A 23,475-nucleotide genomic window follows, 5' to 3' on the forward strand; every position below is an offset into this window, starting at 1 on the left:
AAAAATAGGGGGTGATGGAAGCATAAAGAAAGAAGAGAGGACAAGAAAATTTTGAAAAACCGTTTGTACATGTTTCATCTGTTGTGTAATGACGCTTACTGCCAGGTCAGTCACTGTTGTGGGATGGCAACAATGCCTCCCCTGGGTCTGGAGGTCATGCTGGAGGTGAGGGGTTTTCCCAGTCATGGGTGAACCCTTTTTGGCTTCACCCAGGCTCAGGAAGTCGATTGCAGCTTGTCTGCCTATTTGGCCACTGGCAGGCAAGCTGTGGTGCTGGCCTTGCCCCTAAGCCATCAGGGGGACACTGAGTATTTTTTTTTTCCTGAAAAGGGGACGGTAGGCCAAATAAGTATGGGAGCCTCTGGGTTAGATTATCAGGAAGAGGGCAGAAGAAAGAGCACCTGTGTTTCCAATCCAGCATCCCAGCCCCTTCCCCATCCCTAAGAGGTGGAAGTCAGTAGGTCCGCAGAAATTATTTTATTTATTTCATGAAATTTATACACCACCACCACTTGATTGTAAAAGAAACCTCAAAGTGGTTTACAAACACATAAAACAAATCAAGAAAAAATTACAATACTTTGAAACATCCTCCCCCTCTCAACCCCCCCCAAGTGTAGAATGGAAGCGGCTCCTTCCATCCTGGCCAGGTGCATGGTGGAAGCTCTTCATATTCTTGGAGCCAAACTAGACCTGATGGTGGCAGCCCCATTTGTTCGGGTTGGGGTCTGTTCCAATCATATACATACATGCTATGAGGCTGGGGAGCTTTTCTTTTAGTGCAAAAGGGGGGTGCCGGTAAGAGGATGGGCAAACCTTCTCAGTGCCCCTCACTTATCTCCCTGCAGCCCACAGGTGGGGAGCTACTGGCCTGCAGGCCGAGTGTGGCCCATGGTGGTCTCCCCATTCAGCCCACAGCCTCCCCTCCCCACTGCACAGTGATTAATAATAAAACCAGCTTCCAATTGGTAACAATGGAAACCTGATTTCAAGCCTGATTTCCATGCATTTTGGGGAGAGGATCATGTCTGGGGAAGGGCTAGGGTCAACCCTTCCCTCCCTTTGCACTGGGACGCCCCACTACCAGCACCAGAAATTGTCCCTACATGGCAATGAGGCTTGAAAGCAGTCAGACAATGTCAGCCTCTCTTTCTCCCACTCAGCTGTTTCGGGTAACTGGAATGAATTGGACAAGAAAAGAGCCTTTAAGGAAACAACTATGGACAGGTGTTCTCTTTTTGCTGCTTTTAAAAAAATACAAAATACAGGACCCTTCAATTTTGTATTTGATTAGGGGAGACCTGGATCTAAACTAATGGCTCTCCTGCTGTCCCATTTACTTTGTGCCTTGGCTTAAGTGCTTTTGTGAGTGAAAAGGGATGAATGGCATTTTTCTTTTCTACAGAGATGATTGTGTGGCTTATGCTGTTCTCTCAAGCCTAATTTTTACCGGGGTGGAAAACCTTGGTTTGGGCTGTAGAATGCAGGTGGGGACTCACAATGAAATCTCCGCACCCCACCAAAAAACCCAGTTGCACGTGGAAAACTAGCATGTCAGGGAGATGAGGCAGAATTCAGCTAAGTTGTTGTATGCATGGAAACTCCCTCTCTGCCCCCACCGTCTAAATCTGCTCTGGGGGGTTGGGGAAAAACCTAGAACAAATTTAGAGGGTGCATGAAAGGAAGGAGAGTGGGAAGTCCTATGGTATGAGCAGACCTCATTCCACACAGGCGCAAGCGTGAGTTCAAGTTTAGCATTCTCCCTGACCTACTAGTTTTCTGTGTGAGAGGTTTATTTTTTTTGTATGGAGAAGCATTTAGTCCAAGAAGCCCTGGTCTGCAGTTTAAATTTATCATAACCGAATGTTCCTTCATACAAAGAAATGAAAAATTCTCCCTCACATGGTAGTTCACTATGTGGAATATATTTTTGTGTATGGAGGAATGTGACTTCAGCACCTGCAATATGAAGTTGTGGATCTCAGACAAAGGTGTACCTCTTTGATGGCGACTGGGCCTCAGCTGCCCTGGTCTTGTGTTATGGGTAGATAGGGACAGATGAGGAACCTGCATGTGAAACGGTTTCTATGTCTTCGTTGCTGGGGCTCTCAGATGTGCGCTGGATGCACAGCCACCCTTTTCAAAAGCCTTGTGAAAAGCATTGCTGTTTGAGTGAAGGTCACGAGGGTTGAGTGTGTGGAAGGGGTGTGTCCTCTGTGTGTCCTGAGCTATGTGGTGAATTGCTCCCCAGTGTGATGCTCCCTCTGCCATCCTTTCTCCTGCAGGCTTGGTTCTGTGGCCAATGGGGCTTCTGTGGGAAAAGGAGAGGATGGCTCCAAGTGTGACTGAGGTGAAGAATCAATCCAGCAGCAGAAACACCTCAGCCCAGCCTGAGAGATGGGTTTAGGAATGGGGAGAGTCACAGGCCCACACAGAGGGGGGAAGGCAGCCGGGTACACTTGCCCCAGGCCACAGAGGGCTGTTATGCTAAGAATGCCCCGTGCCTCCCAGCCAACTGAGGACTTAATGGACAAAATGGCCAAGGGTGAAAAGCCCATGTCTGTCCTTATGCACTGCAAGGCTTTGATAGTAAAATCTGGACTAGCATCAGTTTAGGTGCTGCTGCCATGTTGGCAAGTCTCATGAATAAGACTCCTGCTCCGGGCCTCAGACAAGCTCTGCATGGGTTTGGTTGGCAGCGTTTGTGACCAGCACGATCACCCATTGGGAAGGAGGCTACAGAGCTGGGGCTGAATTTGTCACTGAGGACAAATGCCAAGACATCCATTGTGTGTCCATTGTGGGCTGCTGTTCCTGTAGAATCTACAATAACAATGTGGACAGTTAGAAGTGGTGGGGGTGGGGGTGGTGAGCTGCCCACTTGCTGGCATTTCTTATTGGGCCATATTTGGGTGAGAGAACAGGAGTGTTTTCACAAGCTCTTTTGGGGGCAGAAGTCAGAATTCCTTGCTCACCCTCCACTCCAGACATGACTGAATTCAATTTCAGGGCTTCACATTCTAGTTTACTAAGAATAGGCAGGATTTAAATTCCAACCTTCACAGCATTTTCAAAGCCTTTTGCTTCATGTGCTGTGACTGGAGCTGTTCTCTTCCCTCCTCGAAGGAATTCACCCAAAACTGATCTCAGTCCTATCAACCCTCCTGTCTTTGGACATTTCTTTCCTGCCAGTTGTGCCTTCCATGTCAGGCGACTGCTTTTTCAGTCCAGATATTTACTTGCAGGAAAGTCAGGCTCAACTAATGCCAAACGTGTTGCTGAGTTCAAATGATATCTCCACTGCGTTACTCATTGTCTATGAAATGAGCTGTTTTGTCAAAGGCAGGAAATTATTTTTGGCTCCGCATAATTTGTTCTTTGCAAATCCACATTGGATTGTTGCATGCTTTACAAATCAATTGTTTCCTGATTTTCCTCTGACAACTTCAGAGGGAGCGGCGTTAAGCTAACAGGATTTATAATTTGTTTCCCTGGCCGCTTTGCCCTCCTCTCTCCTGCCAGAGCTGTTGAGCCTCCTCAAAGGTAGTTGCAAGTGTTCCTGGGATTTCTGTAACTAATTCCTTCTACACCCAAGGGTGTAGTTCCTTGGGATCCACTGACTTGCTTTCATTCACAGTTGAAAAGCTACATTACTGTACAGCCAGATAGCAGCTTTAGAAGGAAACCTCTGCTCTAGGGACCCTTTCAGGGCAAGGAGGAATGTTGTGCTTTTTCTTAGTTCTTTATCGGCTATCCCTTTTCCCATATAATAAAATATGATGATGCTGCAAGTAGTGTGAGACAGCAATTTTTAAACAAACCAACACTGTAGGTTGAAATCACGCAAGTGCTGGAGATGGAGAGGGGAGGGAGGAAACAAAGAAAAGAAAGACTGTGTTGGTGTAGATAGGTGGGGACTCATGATACCCTCTCAGTGATGTTCACGGCCTGATTCATACACAACCAGAGTTCAACAATCTGTGGTTTACCACAAGTGTGGGGAACCTGTAGCCCTCTAGATGTCGCTGAACTACAACTGCCATCATCCCTGGCTAAGCTAGCTGGGGCTGATGGGAGTTATAGTTTAGCAAAAACTGGAGGGCCATAGTTTTTCCACATCCAGCTTGCTGGGAATGAGCAAGTCTGCTGGTCTGCCATTCAGTTTGCTCCTGCTCCCTTTTTCTGTGCCAGGAGGAAGCAGAGAAGAGCACTGACTTTCTTGGCATTGTGTGCAAACTGGCACTTGTGGTTAATTTCTCTCCAAACAAATAATGAGATCAAGCCAAGAAGAAACTGGTTCCTGCCGCGTGCCTCGAGAGAAACTAACCACGAGCTCTGGTTTGCACATAATGCTATTCCAGGGCTCTGGTCTATTTCCTCTTGGTCTGGCAAAGGAAGGAGGAGTGGGCACAAATGTGAGCAGTGGGCACCAGCTTGCTTGCTCATTTCAGTAAGACCAAGTTTGTTTCATTTTGGCTTACCATTATGTGCAAACTGGGAAACAGTATATGATTCTATGGGTTAAGAATGTAAGTTATGAGCCAAGAAATTCTGAGTTTCATCTTGGTCATAAACTTACAAGGTAGCCCTAGGCAAGCTGTTCCCTCTAAGCCTCAGCCCCATCTGTAAAGAGGAGAAAGCTACAGTGGCCTACTTTACAGGGCTGTAAAGATAATGTTTGGGAACTGCTTTGAATTGTCCAGCCTGTAAGTATATGGCATTTTTGTATTATTGTGGATCATTATTTCCCTGCCTACTAGTATGCAACAGCTGTGATTGCTAGGGGAAACTGAACAGTGACTTGGATAAAAGATTTGATTGCTTATTATTTCACTGCATCAGAAGCACTTGCTGGACCCTTGTAATCTCTAGGTGATTCAACAATGACTGCACAGCCCTTAAGCAGTAAACCCCAGTGTATGGAAAGTCTGTTGACATCACTTTCACAGTCCAATTCTAGGACTCAAAATAAGTCCCACTGAAACAGCAGATGTAATAAAAACACAGGAGCATCACAGGAGCAGATCCAGGTAATCCCTGAAAAGGGCTGGGAGGATGAGAAGGTCTGAAAAGACATAAGAATAACTATCAGGTGAGCTTTCCTGGGGGCAGCATTCCAGAGACAGGGTGCCACCACCAAAAAGGGCCCTGCTTTCAGCCACTGGAAGCAGCTGGAGAAGGTTAAGAAATGCATCCCTGAAAGGATGCCCTGTCAGTGGAGATTTCCAATATATTATAAAGATGTGGTTCTTCATTAGTAGATTGGGGCAAATTCAGGTTATGCAATTAAGGTGGGTTTGGGCTCCTTCACAATAAACCTACTTCCAAAAAGAATAGCATTTTTTTCCATTATGGAAAGTGAGGATTTCACATGGCATCATATATTCTCCTCAAACAAATTGAAGCGAGTGCTTAATAAACAGCATATAACCTCCCCACAAACATTGTGCAAACAAATCAGGATGGCTACTCAGTAAACAGGTCACATGCAACCAATGCTAGTATAATGTTACTCCCGTGGGATGTAATTTAAAAATCTCAATCAGGGCCCCACAATGGTTGGCTGTCCATGTTAACTAAGCCAAACATTGTGACCGCTGGTCCCTGTCCTTCCTTTGCTTGTCTGACTCCAGCTCTGCCCAAGTCCTCAGGACACCTCTGCTGGGGGGCAGCCAAAGACACCCCCCCCCACTCGCCTGCCTTTGCTGTGGGAAGTGGAGGCTTGGAGCTTCCTGGTCTGGCTCCTAAGCAGCCTCTGCCATCCTTTTCTGCTCCAGAGGAGGAAAAGGAGCGGGCTTGTGAGTATGGTCTTGAAGTCCACTGGGCATCTTGGCAATGCCTCAGGCAAACGACCTTGGGGATGGGGACCGGGGTTATGCTGCAAGGGTCTTGGTGATCCGCACCCATCTGTGCCATCTTCAGGGGTTGGGAGGAAGGCCCAGGCTCAACATGCCTTGCCAGAGATAGCAGTGACACATATTCACTATAGCAGGTGTGGTGAAAAAAAATTGGAGCTGGGCAAATCCCCACCATCTATGCAAAGCACATTTAAATATGTGACACCCACCCACCCCACTGAATCCTGGGAACTGTAGTTTGTTAAGAATGCTGAGTATTGTAGTTCTGTGACAAGAAAACTACATTTCCTGGGAATCTGCTAGAAGCCATACTTTAAAGGATTGCACAGATCTGCCCCAGGTGCTGGTTTTGTCTCACCATTTTTGTGACCTTTTCTTTTTGAATCCCAAAGGTGACCTTGCAAAAATGTACTGAATTGTTTTACATGGGCTGCCCATTATTTTCATTGTTGCAATGACCCGCCATGCTTTTCTGGGCCAGCTCCACACTTCCTCTTCGCCATGCAGTGCAGCCACTCCTGGCTTTCTGATCAATTGACCCACACTTTACATTTTTGGATGCACACCTTAAAAACAAAATGTAATGTGTGAAAAGCTTTTTTGTTTTATTATTATTTTATTATTTATACCCCACCCATCTGGCTGGGTTTCCCCAGCCACTCTTGTCGGCTGCACCTGAGTACTTACTGTTTTTTGATGTACAAGGTGTTGGGAGGGGACAATCATTCCATACTTATTGCAATAGCTCAATACCTGCTATTAAGGGAAGAGTGGTATCTTCTTCCTCAGTTTGCATACTCTCTAACATGTCGCAGCCCCAAACCGGGATGTGTGTCTTCTGGGCCATGCTCCCAAGCAAGTCATGTGACCCGCGCGAGAGTACGGAGCTTCAAAATGCACTTCATGGGTGCCATGACAGTACTCTTGTGGATTATTGGCTACAGTGCTCTCATACGTTTTTAGACACTGTGCTCTTACATGTTTTTGGGTGCCATGGTCTCGCGTGACAGCAAGGAACCAAAAAATGGGATGTCCCAATTTAACCAGGACAGTTGAGGGGTATGAGGAGCGAGTGTGGTTAAGGCAGAAGTTGTAAGACAGATGTTGGGGGTCTTTGGCCCTCCAGATGATGATGATGATGATGATGACCACTGGCTATGCTTTCTGGAGAGCACACAAGTCCCCTCATCTCTGTTTCAAGAATAAGGCAGGGCTGTCCCCGCAGGGTGGATGTGGGCCTGAGTTTGATGAACTCAGTGCCCCTTCTGAATGGGACAGAGGAGAACAATATCTCTCTCAACTTTTTTTTTTCAACTGAAAAGGCTGCAATTGGGGACAACAGAAATTGGGGAAGTGGGGGTTGAGGGGGAAGAATATGCTTAATCCTTTCCATTCCCACTGCTTTTCTGCTCAAAATTACTTCAAGCTTCCCAGTGCTTTCCTTCTTACATTGAAAAAATATATGTACTTTTTATCGTGCTGTCATGATGATGATTTGTGGTCATGCTTGCCTCCAATGTAATTACATGTGATCCTGCTTTCAATGCCCTTTGTGCCTGCAAATGTTTTTCGGTGCAGATACCGCTCCATTTCCATGTCCTGTGACTTCTTTTTGAAATCCTGGAACTTTTAATACCAGAAATGATCCATTTTCTCTTCTGTCCTGCTTTTGTTGCTCTATAATGCAGTAACATCATCATTATTAATTTACACCCTGCCTTTTTCCCTGATGGGACTCAAGACATTGTGGAAGCACTGCAGAGCAACTAATAAAGCAGAATGGCATGTGGACAGTCCATTCTAAATCCACTGGTAGAACACATATGCAAAACAAAAACACCTTGCACTGGTCTAGGAGGTTGACTAGTATGAACTCTAGGGTACCTGCAACTTGCTTCTTGCAGGTCTAATGTGCGAGAATGTTTGGCGCTACTTGTGTGGAGATGAGACTCTGACAACCCTGCTCTTCCTTAATTAATTTTCTGCCCTCAAGGAAGCTCACTGCTATTGAATACAAATTGAAACAATCCAGAATTCAATTAGAATCCAAACAATAAAACGACAACAGAGAAGCAGAACTAAAAGCCCCACGTGGCCCCAGCAGAACTAATCTGGTCTTCCTCAGAGGCCCTGTGGAATAGAAAGCTCTTGGCCAAGCGATGAAAAGCCCAAGGTGTAGCCAGCTGGATGGCCCTTTAGTGCAGGTGAGGATGCCCCTGGTCTACAACTCCCAGCACCCCTCACCATTGGTCATGCCAGCAACATCTACAGAACACCAGGTTGTGGAAGGCTGGCCTATAGCGAGGAGAAGCCCTGAGTCATCCCTGCAGACTCTGAACCAACAGAACTCACATTCAATAGGATTTTGAATGCAGATGCCTCCCTTCAACTCCTGGCACCTGCAGGTTAAAAGGATTGTGGATAGCAGAGCTGGGAAATTTCTTTGCCTAAGGGGGACATTAGATGCAGCATTAATCACCAGAGCTGACCCTTGCAAGCCTGATTTTCCTTTACAAATACAGTGGTACCTCAGGTTAGGTACTTAATTCGTTCCGGAGGTCCATTCTTAACCTGAAACTGTTCTTAACCTGAAGCACCACTTTAGCTAATGGGGCCTCCTGCTGCTGCTGTGCCACCGGAGCACGATTTCTGTTCTCATCCTGAAGCAAAGTTCTTAACCTGAAGCACTATTTCTGGGTTAGCGGAGTCTGTAACCTGAAATATATGTAACCCAAGGTACCACTGTATCAGGCATGCATGAGTGGGGAGGGGCTGATCTACACTGGGGTATGTTATGTGGAAGGAAGAGGGTTTTAACCTTTGCCCTTGCACAGGTCCCATTTGGATTAGCCCCCTTTCCCCATGGCTGCTCTTTGCTGTTGGTGCTGACATGAGGGGGCAGAGTCTGCAGCAGGACCACCTCAAGGGCTTAAAGCCCCTCCCTCACTTTCTAGCCCACCCTGTACTTCTGACCCAGAAGAAGCACAGCAAGCCAAATCATGTCACAAGCAGCTGCCCTTTCCTGAGTCTGGCCCTTGGCAGCAGCCCTCCAGAGTTTCCATCAGGGAGTCTTCTCTCAGCCCCCTGGAGATGCTGGGGATTGAACCCGGGACCTCAGGCATGCAGGGCTGGGGCTCTAGCACTGTGACCAGTGTCCTTAGCAGTGCATCTAGTTGGATCCTGGATGCCTTTTGCCTGAGCTAATGGACCAGCAGCCTGTGTCAGTTTAAGGCAGTTCCTGGTGTTTTATGGCATTGCTCTGTGCTAGGAGAGCCTAAAAGCCTAAATGTCTAATATATTTCATTCAGAACAGAACAGAAACGTTCAAGTAGAGCATGCTTGGGGAAAAAGGGGGCAAATGTGCCAAAATGCTATTTATTTCCATGATATTTAATCAAGTTTTCAGAGTGCATAAGAAAGGCACAGAGCTTCAGTTTGAACAATCAGCGCTTTGTTGTGCACTTGCTGTGTGTTGTCGACAGGACGGCTCGGCTGCCCCCAAGTTTCCGCTGCCTCGCCCTCAGCCTGACCCGTCTACAAGGCATCATGGCTACAACTGGGGGCTTCATTGGGGCCCCAAGCAGAGCTAGTGGGACCCATAGCATTGATGGATCATTGGGGGTGTGGTGAGGAGGCAGGGGCAGCCAGAATGGCGGGACACCAGCAAAGCAGGGCACCTGTCTCTCCAGTTCTTCCAGCCACGTTCTTCCCAAGTGGAATCCTTTTCCCAGCAACGAGAGACCCAGTCCAAGACTCTTGCTGGGCCGCAGCCCGATGATACCAGGCCAGTATGTTTTGCAAATGAGTTGCAAAGCACGGGCTCGGTTTCTAGAAAAGTCTCCTGTCTCTCTTTGGAACTGAGGGTCATCAGGTTCAGAGCTATATGTGATCAATCTGTATATGGGGGTATTGTTTTTGCTTGTATTTTTGTGCTTTTATATTGGAAACTGCCCTGTGAATTTTGGATTTAGGGCAGTATAGAAATTACAACGAATCATTTTAAATAACCAAACACCAGCCATCTGAGCTGAATGGATGTTCCTCATCTTCTTAACCAACACTCTCAGCATTTGCTTACAAATTCAGACTGCACTGATCAATAATCCATTGCACATGTAATTCAATCCTAAGAGTGTTTACTCAGTTCAGTGGGACTTGCTTTCTTGTCAATGCTTTTAGGATTGCAGGCTTAAACTATTTTGCACTAAGTGAATTTAGCAAACTTTAACACTTTATATATGGTGATTCTTTCTGAAGCTAACCTCTTGCTGTGAAAATTTTAGCTGTTGGTAATAGATACAGTAGAATTCCTCTTGGGATCCATTTCCCAGTCCCTTTAGGAACCCAGGCATCTAAAAAGGGAGTAATGCCTCATGTTTTTCTAACAATATTGAACATTTCCTTCCCACTTTTTTCCCTTTGTGGAGGGAACATGTATTGGCTTTTGGAGCCAAACATTTTGAAAAGAAGTTACGGTTTGCATGATTTAATTTGGAGCGCTTGTCCAGTGGCTATGAGCTCTCCTGCAGCTGCCCCAGTCTCACCATGAGGCCTCAGGGTCTCTCCCTTCCACCCTGGCTCCTTCCTGCCCTCTCCCCTCCCCCTCCCATGTTTGTGTCTCTCTTCTCCCACCTCCCCTTATGTCTGGATGAGCAGGCAAGTGGATCCCAAGAGACTCTATTCCTCCTCTAATTGGATTGGAGCCCCTTCCCAACCTGTCGCTGACTCAACCAGAGGCAACGCGCTTCCTCCAGGAATCAATTCAGCTTGTATTGAGGGAATTGGCAGCGGGGCGGGGGGTGGGGTGCAAGGAGGCAGCCAGCTAGTCAGGAGGCTAGCTGGATTTTTTTGTCTGATCCGTGGCATATTGGGAGGATTCCCACAGCCCTGGTCTAAACTTTGAATGGATATTTACAGAATTAGTTGTGGTTTTTTAAAACTACACAACACCTGCTCACAGTAAAATTGCCAACTTTTCCAACCATCCATGGTAGCTGTGCTTTTTAACAACAGCTTGATCTGTAGCCACTGGCAGGTGATTCTATGAAAAGCTTCACCTGATGTTTTCTGTGCATATAGTTGCCATTAGATATGAGCAGGTCATATGGTCAGCTGCCAATCCTAGTCACATGCTCTCCAACATTTCTCTGATGAAAATAGGGATGTTCCATTCTATAATAATAAATATTTTATTATTTATACCCCACCCATCTGACTGGGTTGTCCCAGCCACTCTGGGCAGCTTCCAACATATATACAACATAATAAAACATTAAACATGAAAAAAAACTTCCCTGTACTGGGCTGCCTTCATACCCTCTAACATTTCTCCAACGAAAATAGGGATGTTCTAAGGAAAAGCAGGATATTCCAGGATCAAATCGCAAGCAGGGATAGCTTCTGTAAGTCAGGGACTGTCCCTGGAAAATAGGGGCACTTGGAGGGTCTGCAGTCAGTGCTACAGCAGGCTAGCCACACAGCTGGGTTCTGTAGCCAGGGGGAGAAGAGGCAGCTACCGCTCCCTCCAAAAGTGGGAAGCCAACTATGCAGGGAGACAGAGCAGCCAGTCAGTGCTGGTTGACCACTGGGGAAGGAAAGGGAGGAGTCATTGCTCAATGGTGGAGCCCCTGGTTTGTATGCAGAAGGTCCTAGTTTCAGTACCCAGCATCTCCAGGTAAGACGGACAAAGGTCCCTGCCTGAAACCCTGGGGAGTTGCTGCCAGTCAGTGTAGAGAGAATACTGGACGAGGTGCTCTGATCTGGTAAAAGGCAGATTTCTGTCTTCATATAATCTTAGAATTGGAAAGTTGTAAGGGACTTTTATGTCCCATCAGCCATCTGATTGGCATATCTATATCTATAGATATATAGATATATCCAGGCTACCTATACACCATACATTTTAAGTACGTAACTTCCCCTGGGAATTGTAGTTTACCCTTCACAGAGCTACAGTTTCCAGCATCTTTAACAAGCTACAGTTCCTAATATTCTTTGGGGGAAGTCTTTTAAATGTATTTTAAATGCCTGCAGGAGTGGATGCACTATATCCAATCCCACAACAGGCAACATCTATGCATGCTTTTGCTGTTCTGCATGTGCACCTACACACATACAATCCCCCAGTCTTCTTCAAACATGATACCTCCTGGTTCACTCTCCACTTCCTATTTGGCTCTCCAAAATGGTTCCAGAATGGCATTCAATCTACCCAGATGCCCCCAAACAGGATCCTTTATACAACCGCTCCTGCCACCCCCACCCCACATAGCCCCTCCTATGAGTCACACCGTGTTGTGCCCCAAATGGAGAACAGAAGCCGACCACCACTGTGTCCTCAGAGCAAAGAGCTTGAGAAGTGAACTGGGAGAGCCCAGCAGCCTGCTCACAGAAGAAGAATAGAAGGGACACTGAGGGTCACCTAGTCCAACCCTCTGCAATGCAGGAATCTGAACTAAAGCATCCATGACAGGTGACCATCCAACCTCCACTTAATAACCTAGTCTAGTCTAGCTCCCGCATCCTGAAATTGCAACTCTTTCCAGCTCTCTGACTGTGCCAGATCAAGATGCAAAACAACATACAGGGGTACCTTTGTTCCCAAACTTAATCCGTTCCAGAAGTCTGTTCCAAAACCAAAGCGTTCTAAAACCAAGGTGTGCTTTCCCATAGAAAGTAATGCATAATGGATTAATCCGTTCCAGACTTTAAAAAACAACCCCTAAAACAGCAATTTATCATGAATTTTACTATCTAACGAGACCATTGAACCATAAAATGAAAGCAATAATGTACTGTGCTATATTGTAGATTATAAAAATAAAAATTAATGTTTCTTATGTGAACTGATGATAGTCATTGTTTGGATGGGGGACTTTTATCCATTTCTTCAGTCGCACAATCAATCGATCAGTCAGTAGCTGAACTGGGTTCCACACAGTCATGAAAACAAGTCACAAAAACAAAGTCACAAGTCAGTCCCATAAAACGAAGAACAAGTCACAGTTCAAAAAATGAAAAAGCCACACAATCAAAACACAAAAATTAGCAAAAACAGAAGCTCCAAATATCACCTCTGTGTTGCGTGGTGCTCGGGACTCAACAGCCGACAGACTCAACAGGAAGCCTCTAGCAGCGGGGGACTCAATTTACAAATGGAACACACGCAACAGGAAGCGGAACATGTTCTGCTTCCAAGGCAAAGTTCACAAACCGGAACACCTACTTCCGGGTTTGTAGCATTTTATTTCCAAGTTGCTCATAAACTGAGCTGTTGTAAAACCAAGGTACCACTGTACTGCTTTCATTCTGGTTGGTGGGTATGACTTGATGATGTTTGTTCACCATCACCAAGAAGGCTGTACAAAACTTTAAGAGGGACCTTATTAATCGAGCCTGTACATTTTGGGTGCCTCCAGACACACTATTTTGATGGGAGGAATTCAGGCACATACCGGAAATTTAGGTTTGCATGTTTCAAACCTGAAGCACCCAAGTGCAAGAAATCCACATAAAAAAACAACAACCTGACTTTTTGCAAGTTGGAAAGTGACAGGTAAATGCTTTGGAAAGCATGAGATGAATGCATGACTCATGAGAACACCCTGAAAGCAAATCAGGATGAATGCAGGCCGTATCCCTGCAGATCAGAACAAATGTCCAATAAAGACCGGCTATAATCTAACTGCTGCCTAAACTTTTTGCAAGCAAATCAGGATGAATGCCGAACAAATAGGCCATCGGGAGGAGTTCTTTTGCCCCATGAATTGTCTGCCACTCTCCTGCTCCCCATGGAGCGCCTCACTCATTCATGACTTGTGTCACATAGTTGCATACCTGCTGCTCTGCACAGCAGCTCCTCTCACACTCTCTAGCCACAAAGTACCTCACTCTCTAGGACACACACAAATCCAGTCAAAGCACACAGTGGTGCCCCCTAATGTGCAGACTGATGACCATTGTCCACCTCGGGCACTCAAACTGCAGACAGGCACCTGATTGCCCCGTGTGTGCCAGTCTTGTCCTGCAGAATTTCATCTTGTGCACTCCCCTGTCTTGTATACTTGTATATTTCACCTTGTATGCTTCCTGCCTCAAACACACTCATTTTGCATACCTATGCTCTGATTGTGCTCCCCCCGCTTTCCCCATCTTGCACGAAAAATTGCATGTTTTATTTCCATGCTGTGCAGTGATTCTGTGAAATGGCCACTAACAAGCACTTATTTCTCCCTTTCTCTCTTTCTTCTGTTGCTTCCTGGCTGGCGCAGTTGACCGGACAAACTGTGAGTCTTCATGAAATGTTGTGTGAGTGTGTGTCTGGCTTTAGGGCGGGAGCAGGACAAGGTGAAGGGCCAGTCCGTGTGATTGCATTGTTGGGGAGGGGTCTCCTACCATGTTCTGAATCTGACCGACACTGTCCTGTTATATCTTTGTGCAAGGTATAACCGTTTTATTGCAATCTGTCCAGGGCGGGGGGAGGCGGGGGGCTTCAAAGGATGGCCCTCTCCATCTTAGGGGTCCTGGTTGCTGATTCTTGCTCCCACCTTGGTTTTCCAGTACTACAGCCGCCTGAATTCACGGAGCAGCCAGATAAGAAGATTGTTCTTTTCCCAAATGACGAGGTCATCCTGAAATGTGAGGCCACTGGGAATCCCCCAGTGAAGTAAGTATGACAAAAATAGCCTCCAAAACGCTTTGTCTTTAGGTTGGTGCGCTGATATCAGCACCATACATTTAAAGGGAATTGTAGTTTACTTCCTCACAGAGCTACAGTTCCCAGCACTCTAAACGGCCTTGGCCCAGTATACCTGAAGGAGCGTCTCCACCCCCATCATTCTGCCCGGACACTGAGGTCCAGCGCCGAGGGCCTTCTGGCGGTTCCCTCCCTGCGAGAAGCAAAGCTACAGGGAACCAGGCAGAGGGCCTTCTCGGTGGTGGCGCCTGCCCTGTGGAAAGCCCTCCCATCAGATGTCAAAGCGATAAATAACTACCTGACATTCAGAAGACATCTGAAGGCAGCCCTGTTCAGGGAAGTTTTTAATCTGTGATATTTTAGTGTATTTTTGGTTTCTATGGAAGCCGCCCAGAGTGGCTGGGGAAACCCAGCCAGATGGGCGGGGTACAAATAATAAATTATTATTATTATTATTATTATTATTATTATTATTATTATTATTAACACACTGTAGTTCCCAGGATTCTTTGGGGGAAGCCATGCGAATTTAATGTGCTTTAAATTTATGGTGTGAATGTGACCTTACCAGATAGGATGTGGAAGATCTGTCACTGGATCTACCGTAAATTTCGCTCCAAAACACGCACTTTTTTGCTCCTAGAAAGTAAGGGAAAATGCCTGTGCGTGTTATGGAGCGAATGCACGGATCGGAGCCATGGCTGCCATCAGTCAAGCAAAGCGGGAGCCGCTTACACACTCTACGAGGCTCTCGCTTTGCTTGCTTTAAAGCGACCTGGAGCCGGGGAGGAGGGAGGGAAGGAGAGTCATGGCAGCAAAGCCGGCAGCAGCCGCTTACACGGGAGGAGGGACGGAGCTAGCAAAAGTCCGTGCGCTCTCTAAACAGAGCAGTGAGGCTGCAGAGGGATGGCAGGAAAGATAAAATTTAAGCAACCAGCAGCAAAATAAAACCAACCTCGAGCTCTGAGCCAGCGCAGTGAAAACCAGGAAGTAAAAAAAAAGGCTGGGGAGGGCATGAGGGAGAGGGGGAAACTTCGCAAATCCCCCCCCCCCCCCCGCGTCTCAGCTGATCCGCGGGACGGAGCAGCTTATTTTCAGGCAGGATAGATTTGAGCATTGTCTGGGTCCTAGTGCCCCTACCGCTTTTTTGTGCTCCATTCTATTGCTGCTGGTGGCTGCTTATCATTCAGGCTGCAAGGAGGAGCGCTTTTACACAGCTAATGGCGAATCCCCTGCAATCCAAGTCCTCCTCACTTGCTCAAATCTATTCTGCCTCAAAACAACGAGCGGAAGGAAAAGGCTGCAAACTGTTAAATGGAAAAAAAACCCAGGCACAGGGCAAATACCTTAAGTATACCTTTAAAGCAACAGTGCTCTTCCCCCCCCCCCCCGCTCAGCTCGCAGAAAAGCTCCTTCTCCACACACCCCACGCGTGCTCCTTGTCCCTTGAGTTCTTTTCCTTCCCTCCCCACTTAAAACGTGGTTACAAAGCATGGATCCACATGGATCCTCAGGATTTTTGCACTGGGTCACCCCAAATTCACCATCAGATCACATAGCATTTCCATGGCTATAGCCTGCACCAAAAAACACACACGCACCCACTGTTTCATGGGGCCGCAATGGCGCAAAAACGTTACAAAGCATGGATCCACATGGATCCTCAGGATTTTTGCATTGGGCTACCCCAAACTCACTGTCAGATCACATGTCTGTGGCCACAGCATGAACCATAAAAATCATACATCCACTGTTTCGTTTAGAATATTTTTTCCTTGTTTTCCTCCTCTAAAAACTACATGCGTGTTATGGTCAGATGCGTGTTATAGAGCGAAAAATACGGTAATCATTTCTCTTTCTGTTTTTGAAAAGCAGTCATGGTGGGGAGAGGGGTCAGGGGTCAGATTGGACTGGTGCTGTGTTGTGTTGCTGGGGGAGGGGGAGGGAGAGCGAACCTTTTCCATCCAGGATGTTTCCCTGGTTGAAATTGCTCCCCCTTCTCAGGCAGCTCTTAGAGACAAGACAGGCACTTGTGTTGCTGTGATAATCATAGGTTCAGGGCTGAGGATTCAGCACGGGAAGAAAAGGTTAGGTCCCAGCGCTGCGTCTTCATCCTCATTTTGCCCCCCCCCCCATCACTACCAGCGCTGGTTTTAAACCAAGTCAAAGATGTCAGGAGATCTGATTTCAGATCTTCCGCGTCACTCTGAGTTTAGCTCTGAGGCACATTTTCCTCCATTGCTTGATGCTGCTGCATCTTACACTGGGAAGGAAACACGGTGGGGGCGTGCTAAGTGTAAGGAGCCCCCACCTGCAGAGGAGCTGGCCCCAAGTCATCTCTGCCTCCAGTCGCCCAGGATACAGAGACATGGATGAACTGCTGCCCCCCCCAGCCCCCTGCATTGATTTATTATAAGGAGGCAGGAGGCAAAGTAGGGAATAATTTGGGAAGCCTGCAAGCTAGATGTTTGGATTGCTTTGCAATTTTGTGTTTTTAATTTGCACCTTTTGTGTAGAGACTTCAAGATTGGGCTGTGAACCAGAGTCCCTGATTCAGGTCTCTCTCCACTCTGCACTAAGAAGTCACTAGGTGGTCTTAGGCAAGCCACTTAGCTACTGTTTCTAGAAAGCTATCAGGGGATTTATTTATTTTTTGGCTAAAATTAGGGAGCAGTCAGGGGGTGGGGATTTCATTAAGAGCTCACCTACTTTCCTCTCTATTATTCACGCACTCTGTGTGTGTTTTCTTGGGGCAGGGGGATGCAGCCAGAAAGGAACCTCAGAGAATGTTTTTAATACTCAGGCGTATTCATACAGAAATAGGCAGGCTTTTGTATACCTCAATTCTAACTAAGCTAAGAAGGGCCTTAAAGGTTTAAAACGAACACTTTTGGTTGTCCCAGAAATTGATAGGGAACCATTGCAGCTGTCTGGATACTAGCAAGATGTGGTCTCAGTGGCTAGTACTAACCAGCAAATCTAACCATTGTATTTTGCAGCAGTCTAAGGCTGCAGTCCCATATGCATTTACTAGGGAGTAAGCCCTAGTCACCTAGTGAACTCAACAGTACTTATGTCTGAGTAGATACAGTATGTATGCATTTTGCTCTGTGTTTCTCAGTGTTCTTCAAAAGGTACAATATTTGATCTTGACTGCTGAATTGCTAGCCATGTAAACAATTATACTTTTGGTCACACGCTTGCAGATATCAGATCTATACTTGCTAGGGATGGGGGTGGGGAATTCAGTTTAGTTTGCATGTTTGCAAATTTGCCAAATTTACATTTCCTGAAACAACAAATGAACTGAAATTCCTTCAAAATTCATATGTATCTGAATTTTGAGTTGCAGTTCTCCAACAAAAAAGTGTACATATTGGGGAAAAGGTGTGCATAAAAATGGATATATAAAATAACATACAGACATGCAACATATAAGTGGAAATTGCTTGCAGAAATGTGTATTTTAGGAAAAGGAGCACTACAATGCTGTCAAATATTCATAAGAAAGAATACCACCCTGCTCATTTATGTGCAAATTTGGCAAGCTAAACTTAGGTTTAGAAAAAATGAGAAAATGAGAGAAAGTGTAATTGACATATCCCCTCAACCCTCTGAGCTACAGTGTTCTGAATAAAAAAACAAAATTCCAAATTTTGCCAAGACTCAAATTCCTAATAAAGAATTAAAATAGAAATGATGTATGCATAAGAGTGTATATTTGTAGAAATTCTGTTCCTAGGAATTGCATTTTTGAGCACCATACCTGGCTATTTCTAAGCCAGAACGCATTCAGCCCTGGGCTTCCACCTCCCACCGTAGGATCTGGTCTCTCCAGTGCTTATGAGACTGGATATTGCACAGTGCTCCAAGCGCAGCTCCACTCTGTTCCTAATATCTCTTTTATTCCCTCTTATGCTGCTCCAGTAATGTTCCTCACCTTCCTCTGACCTTTGCTCAGCTCCTAATCTGCTTCCTTGCCTTCAGCTCAGCTCCTGTGAATATGAGAGAAATTATTGTCTCCCTGCCTTCCATTCCCATAACCATCCATTCCCACCATTGCTTCCCCAGTCTCACCTCCCCCTACTGGTGCATACTGGTTTTACATGGGCTCATCCCTGACCATCTCCTAAAAGAAACACCCTCCCTCCGGCCCTGTTGCCTTGCACCCCAAATTTTCTGCATATATCTCCCTCTTTAGAAGGCTTTCCTGCTAGCCGCAAGCCTTAGAAGTGATCTTTCTGTGAAAAGGATTCCAGCTCCCTCCCATGTGTATCTCCCAAATTCCTGCCTAAAGAGATGCCCGCTGCATTCCTGATCTGTGCAGCAGCCTCTTGTGTCCAGCATGGTCTCCCTTTCATTCCTGATGCACCTTCTCTACTTGGCAGGTTCCGGTGGACCAGGGATGGGCGCGAATTTGATCCTGAGCAGGTGCCGGGGATGACGCAATGGAACAGCAGAGGGACCCTGAACATCACGACAAACAATGGGAATACGCCTACCAAGTTCCACGGGAGATATCGGTGTTATGCCAGCAACATTCTGGGCACTGCCATGAGCTCCGAAAGCCAAATTATAGCTGAGAGTGAGTGCCCACCCACCCACCCACCCACCCTCGCTCGGTGCCCCTCAGTCTCCCCCAGCATGGTGTCCCTGCTTCAGCCCCACCCTACCCCCTTGCATGGGGACGTCCGCCAGTCCTGCCCCACATCACACCTTCAGCTGCACACCATGCACACCCACCCTATGCCTGGCCCAGGCTTGGCTGATGTTGCTCATTTCTGCCACACAATGACTGCGGCTGCAGTTCTGCACATACGCACACACTCATGTATGCTGCCATACACACACACACACCCCCGCCAGTTATCTGAGTAATAAATTTCTCCCCTCCCCCTCACAATAAATGTATATCCCCGGCTTCTTCCCCCTCCCACCTCCCCTTTTACCTGCCTGGACTCCCTGGAGTGCAGCCAGTTGCTCTTGTTTCCATGGAAACCGTTGCCATGGATTCATGGTGTCGGGGTGATGTAATTGCCAGTCCTCTCCATCAGCACCTCTGTGGGCCCCTCCCCCACCCTCTGGCTTGGCCTCGCCCTCCCCATGCCTGCCAGGGAAGGAGTTAAAACAAAAGTGTGGGGGGAAGCGGGGGGGGGGTGCGGGGGGGGGAGAGGAGACACATTATTGATCCTGGCTGTAACCACAAAAGAGAACTGACACCAAAAATTGGCCTTTTTTCTTTTTAATGGTGGCGGTGACAAATTTTTAAGAGGAAGGGAAATTTTACAGTCTGTTAACATTCTCTTCTGTATTCCAGAACTGGAACCTTCTGATTGTTTTTCCTTTACCTTTACTAAAAATCCCAAAAGAAAATCCACTTGCCCTTTACTGCATATTATTATTGCTGCTTTTGTTGTGAATTCAGTGGTTTTTGAGAGTGAACTATGAGCCAGGAAGGTCAAATCACAGGCCTTACACAAGCCACAACCTCAGAGGCCAGGTAAATCCATGCTCCCCTACATTCTTCAGTGTGCCCTGGCTTCCACCCTCATATGAAAGCCCCTCAGATTCTTGGCTTGGGAAATCCCAATAGCTTTATTGATAAAATCAGCACACAGCCTCAGCCTCAACTGATGTGCAGTATAGGAGGCACAGTTCATGGGTTCATAAGCAGAGTTCCAGGATCCATGGCTGGGCATAACCAAAGATGTTGTCCCAGCCCTTGACACCCCCCTCCCATTCTACCTTTAAAGTTGCACGGTACTTGTCCCAAGTGAGAAGCCTGCGCTTGCAAGTGCACAGCGACCCTCTTCCCCATCACTGCCTGAACTCTCTCCCCCTCCTCTCCGGGGACCCTCCTCCTCCTCTTCTGGCAGATTCTGCCATCCCTGCCCTCTTCTGGGGCATTGCAGCAGTGTTTTCCTCCTTTAGCTCTACTTCATTAGCTGCTACTTGTGAGTAGGCAAGGCCAAACACCATCATGCCTTGTCATGCATCTGCTTTCATAAAACACATGCTGGAACGGTTCTGTGCATCAGTGTATGTGTACGTTGGGCGGATTGGAAAATCCCGCCCTCCCCAATACCAAAAGAGTGAGAGACTGCAGATATTCAGGACTTGATGAATGAATCTCTGCCCGCCTAATGCTGAACGTCAGCAGCCAGTGCAATAAGAGGATCTGCACACATCACTGATCAAGGCAGTATAGTAGGTGGCAATCTTATTCCCTCTCCCTAGGAAAGAAGGATGGGGCTTTTTCGGGAGGGGGTGGTGTATTATGGATAAAGCAACTCGAGCCCATTTTGCCCTCAGTCCAAGGTCCTTTTTAATAAAAGCGCCTCTGCCTCTTTTGCAGCACAAATCGCTTCTAGGACAGCACTTTTCCTCCAATCCTAGAAAATACTCCCTCAAGACCCTCTTTCTTTTTAATCTCTTCTGTCGTTCTTATTGAATTACATTTCTCAAGGTGTCTCTGCATTTCCCCACCCTTGTTTCCACATGGATATTTTGAGGATACAGAGCAGGAACCCAGGACCCCCCCCCTTGGTGCTGTGTGCTCTGGACTGCATATCTCCTGCCCGTTCCCAGAACTCTTGGCCCTGCAAGGCATTTCCAGTCACTGAATAATATTCAAAGGGCCAGGTTCATCTAAGTAGGTGTGCTTGCAGGAACCAGGATAAGTCCGACTAGTACAGTAAAACTCTCCTTGCCTCCTACCCCCATTCATACCACACTCCTCCAAGCAGAACCCCCTAGAGCAGCACTGGAGGGGAGTAGAAGGGAGATGGCTCCATTGCACAAGCGGAAATGCTTGTTCTGACGGAACAAATGGAATAGTGTGATGCTGAATTCCTCCCAAAGACCTGTGGATGTACGTCTTCTGTAAGAGGGAAAGAGGAACTGGATGTGTGAAGAAGTGAACACAGAGGACTTTGCAGACAATGCTTCCTGGCTGATCTCTCTGGAGTCTTCCCCACTTGCTGTCCCTTGCTCACCCAGTTTCCTCCCTTGCTTCCTGTCTTTGTCCAGGTGCTCCACAGTGGCCAAAGGAGAAGGTGGCACCTATTGCAGTGGAGGAAGGGACCCATACGGTCTTACCCTGCAACCCACCTGAAAGTGCTGTCCCACCCAAAATCTACTGGCTGAACAACAGTGAGTATCCCTGGTTGCCCTTCCAGGTGTGATCATGTGGCAAAGATGACCAAGGTGGGGACTACTGTCTGCCAGCAGTTGGCCTGCTGCTTAGGGTGAGCAGTTAGGCTACTCAACTCAGGAGGGAAGAGGCTTGGGTTCTAGGCTCATTGTCGGATAGTATAATGTTGGGACACATGCCTTTATATTTATGTATTTTTCTATGTATATTTATTACAAGTGGCTTCTTAACACATACCTCTATGCAACATACAACAGGTAAATTGAAAACAAAAATGGGGGTGGGGATCACATTATACCTGCCTTGTATGTATGCAACCCTGGATCAATCTGTGATTCAACCAGTCAGAACGAATCAGAGCTGGGGAGTCTGTGGCCCTCTAGATGTTGGACTCCAACTCCCATCAATCCCAGCCCTGAATTGCCAATGGCCAGGGATAAAATGGGATTAGTAGTCCCACAACTTTTGGAGGCCACAAGTTCCCTACCCCTGGAATAAGCAGTATTTGGGTAGATGGTCTGATTCTATGTAAGTCCATTCTAAGTACCCTAGGAGATGGACCTTTGACCAGGAAAGTGTAGCTCAATGCATTAATCAAGGTGGTTTTGCTTGGAACTGATTACTGGGATTCAGATCCCATGGCCTGCTAGCTGAAGGAGATCTGAGGTCTTGTGGGGGGAAAGCAGAGCACAGGACTGTCAGTATCCACTTTCACTGAGGCATATGGCAGGCTACTGTTGGAAGGGAGACCTTTGGTCTGATCCACCTGATCAATTCATGAATGAATGAAATGGGGTGTGATTCCTCTCTCTCCTATGACGTTGGCTGGGTCAAGAGATAAGGTGGGGTGGAAGAAGCAGTCTACTGTGCTGTGGCTTCTCACCCCACCTTGCTATTTCCACTCTCTCCTTCCCCTCCAGAGATCGAGCATATCACAAAAGATGACCGAGTCACCATGGGCCAGGATGGGAATCTCTATTTTGCCAACGTCCAGATGAAGGACAGCCGCCCTGACTATATTTGCAACGCTCATTTCCAAGGTCCTCGAATCATCATCCAGAAGGAGCCCATTGAACTAAAGGTTTTCCCCAGTAAGTCTTCAGATACCCTGCATTTCTGAAGTGCAGCTACCTTCTGGGGTGGAAAGGTACAGGGATCCATCAGTCACCTGATCTTCTGTCCACCCAATCTAAGATACACTGAGAAAGTGTTAGTTTCTTGGTAATTAGATTTGAGGCGAAGGAAGGGAGAAGTATAACAGGGTGAACAGTAGGCTATGGCAAGTACAGCAGAGATGGCAATCTGTGGCCCTCTAGATGTCGTTGGACTCCAATTCCAATTGGCCCCAGCCAGTTTGACCAATGGTCATGGATGATGGAAGTTGTAGTTCAATAATGTCAGGAAGGCCACAGGTTCCCTGACCTGTCTTCAATCCCTCACTTGTCAACTTCAACAGCTGTGTGAAGCTCCAGTTTAATTCTGGCTGATCTTTGGCCCAGTTTGATGTTGTTGTTTTTATAATTACAATAAAAGCACATGGCGCCAGCAGTCACCTCCCAAAAGCCTGTTGGAGCAAGAAGGTCTTCACTTGCTGGACAACAATCTACCTTCTCTAGGGAAGGAGTTCCAAAGTCCGGGAGAAACCATCAAGAAGGCCCTCTCCCGTGTCCCTACCAAGCATGCCTGTGAGTGTGGCGGGACTGAGAGAAGGGTCAATTTAAACCAAATCATGGCTTTGTGTGAACGCACAAGCATGTGAGCTCCAGAAG

General features: G+C 46.9%; 1 protein-coding gene and 1 long non-coding RNA gene across 16 annotated transcripts in view; one reads left to right on the forward strand and one right to left on the reverse strand.

The window, feature by feature from the left end:
• The window catches only part of LOC310752332, a 182,761-nt gene extending 166,369 nt beyond the window's left edge, over window positions 1–16,392 (reverse strand). The window contains exon 1 of the long non-coding RNA XR_014542910.1: window positions 16,209–16,392. This is a non-coding gene — a long non-coding RNA (uncharacterized lncRNA). The remainder of the gene's footprint in view (window positions 1–16,208) is intronic.
• L1CAM (L1 cell adhesion molecule) overlaps window positions 1–23,475 on the forward strand; it is a 96,274-nt gene that overhangs the window by 24,433 nt on the left and 48,366 nt on the right. For 11 of the 15 annotated variants that reach the window (XM_083592361.1, XM_083592369.1, XM_083592370.1 and 8 more), the window contains exons 3-7: window positions 14,129–14,143; window positions 14,418–14,523; window positions 18,942–19,138; window positions 21,583–21,705; window positions 22,627–22,797. In XM_083592361.1, the coding sequence (XP_083448487.1) occupies window positions 14,129–14,143; window positions 14,418–14,523; window positions 18,942–19,138; window positions 21,583–21,705; window positions 22,627–22,797 (612 nt within the window). The remainder of the gene's footprint in view (window positions 1–14,128; window positions 14,144–14,417; window positions 14,524–18,941; window positions 19,139–21,582; window positions 21,706–22,626; window positions 22,798–23,475) is intronic. The other 4 variants (XM_083592372.1, XM_083592375.1, XM_083592362.1 and 1 more) reach the window with 1 other exon arrangement.

The sequence above is a fragment of the Podarcis filfolensis genome (genome assembly GCF_964270895.1).
Source record: "Podarcis filfolensis genome assembly, chromosome: 17".
NCBI classification, from domain to species: domain Eukaryota; kingdom Metazoa; phylum Chordata; class Lepidosauria; order Squamata; family Lacertidae; genus Podarcis; species Podarcis filfolensis.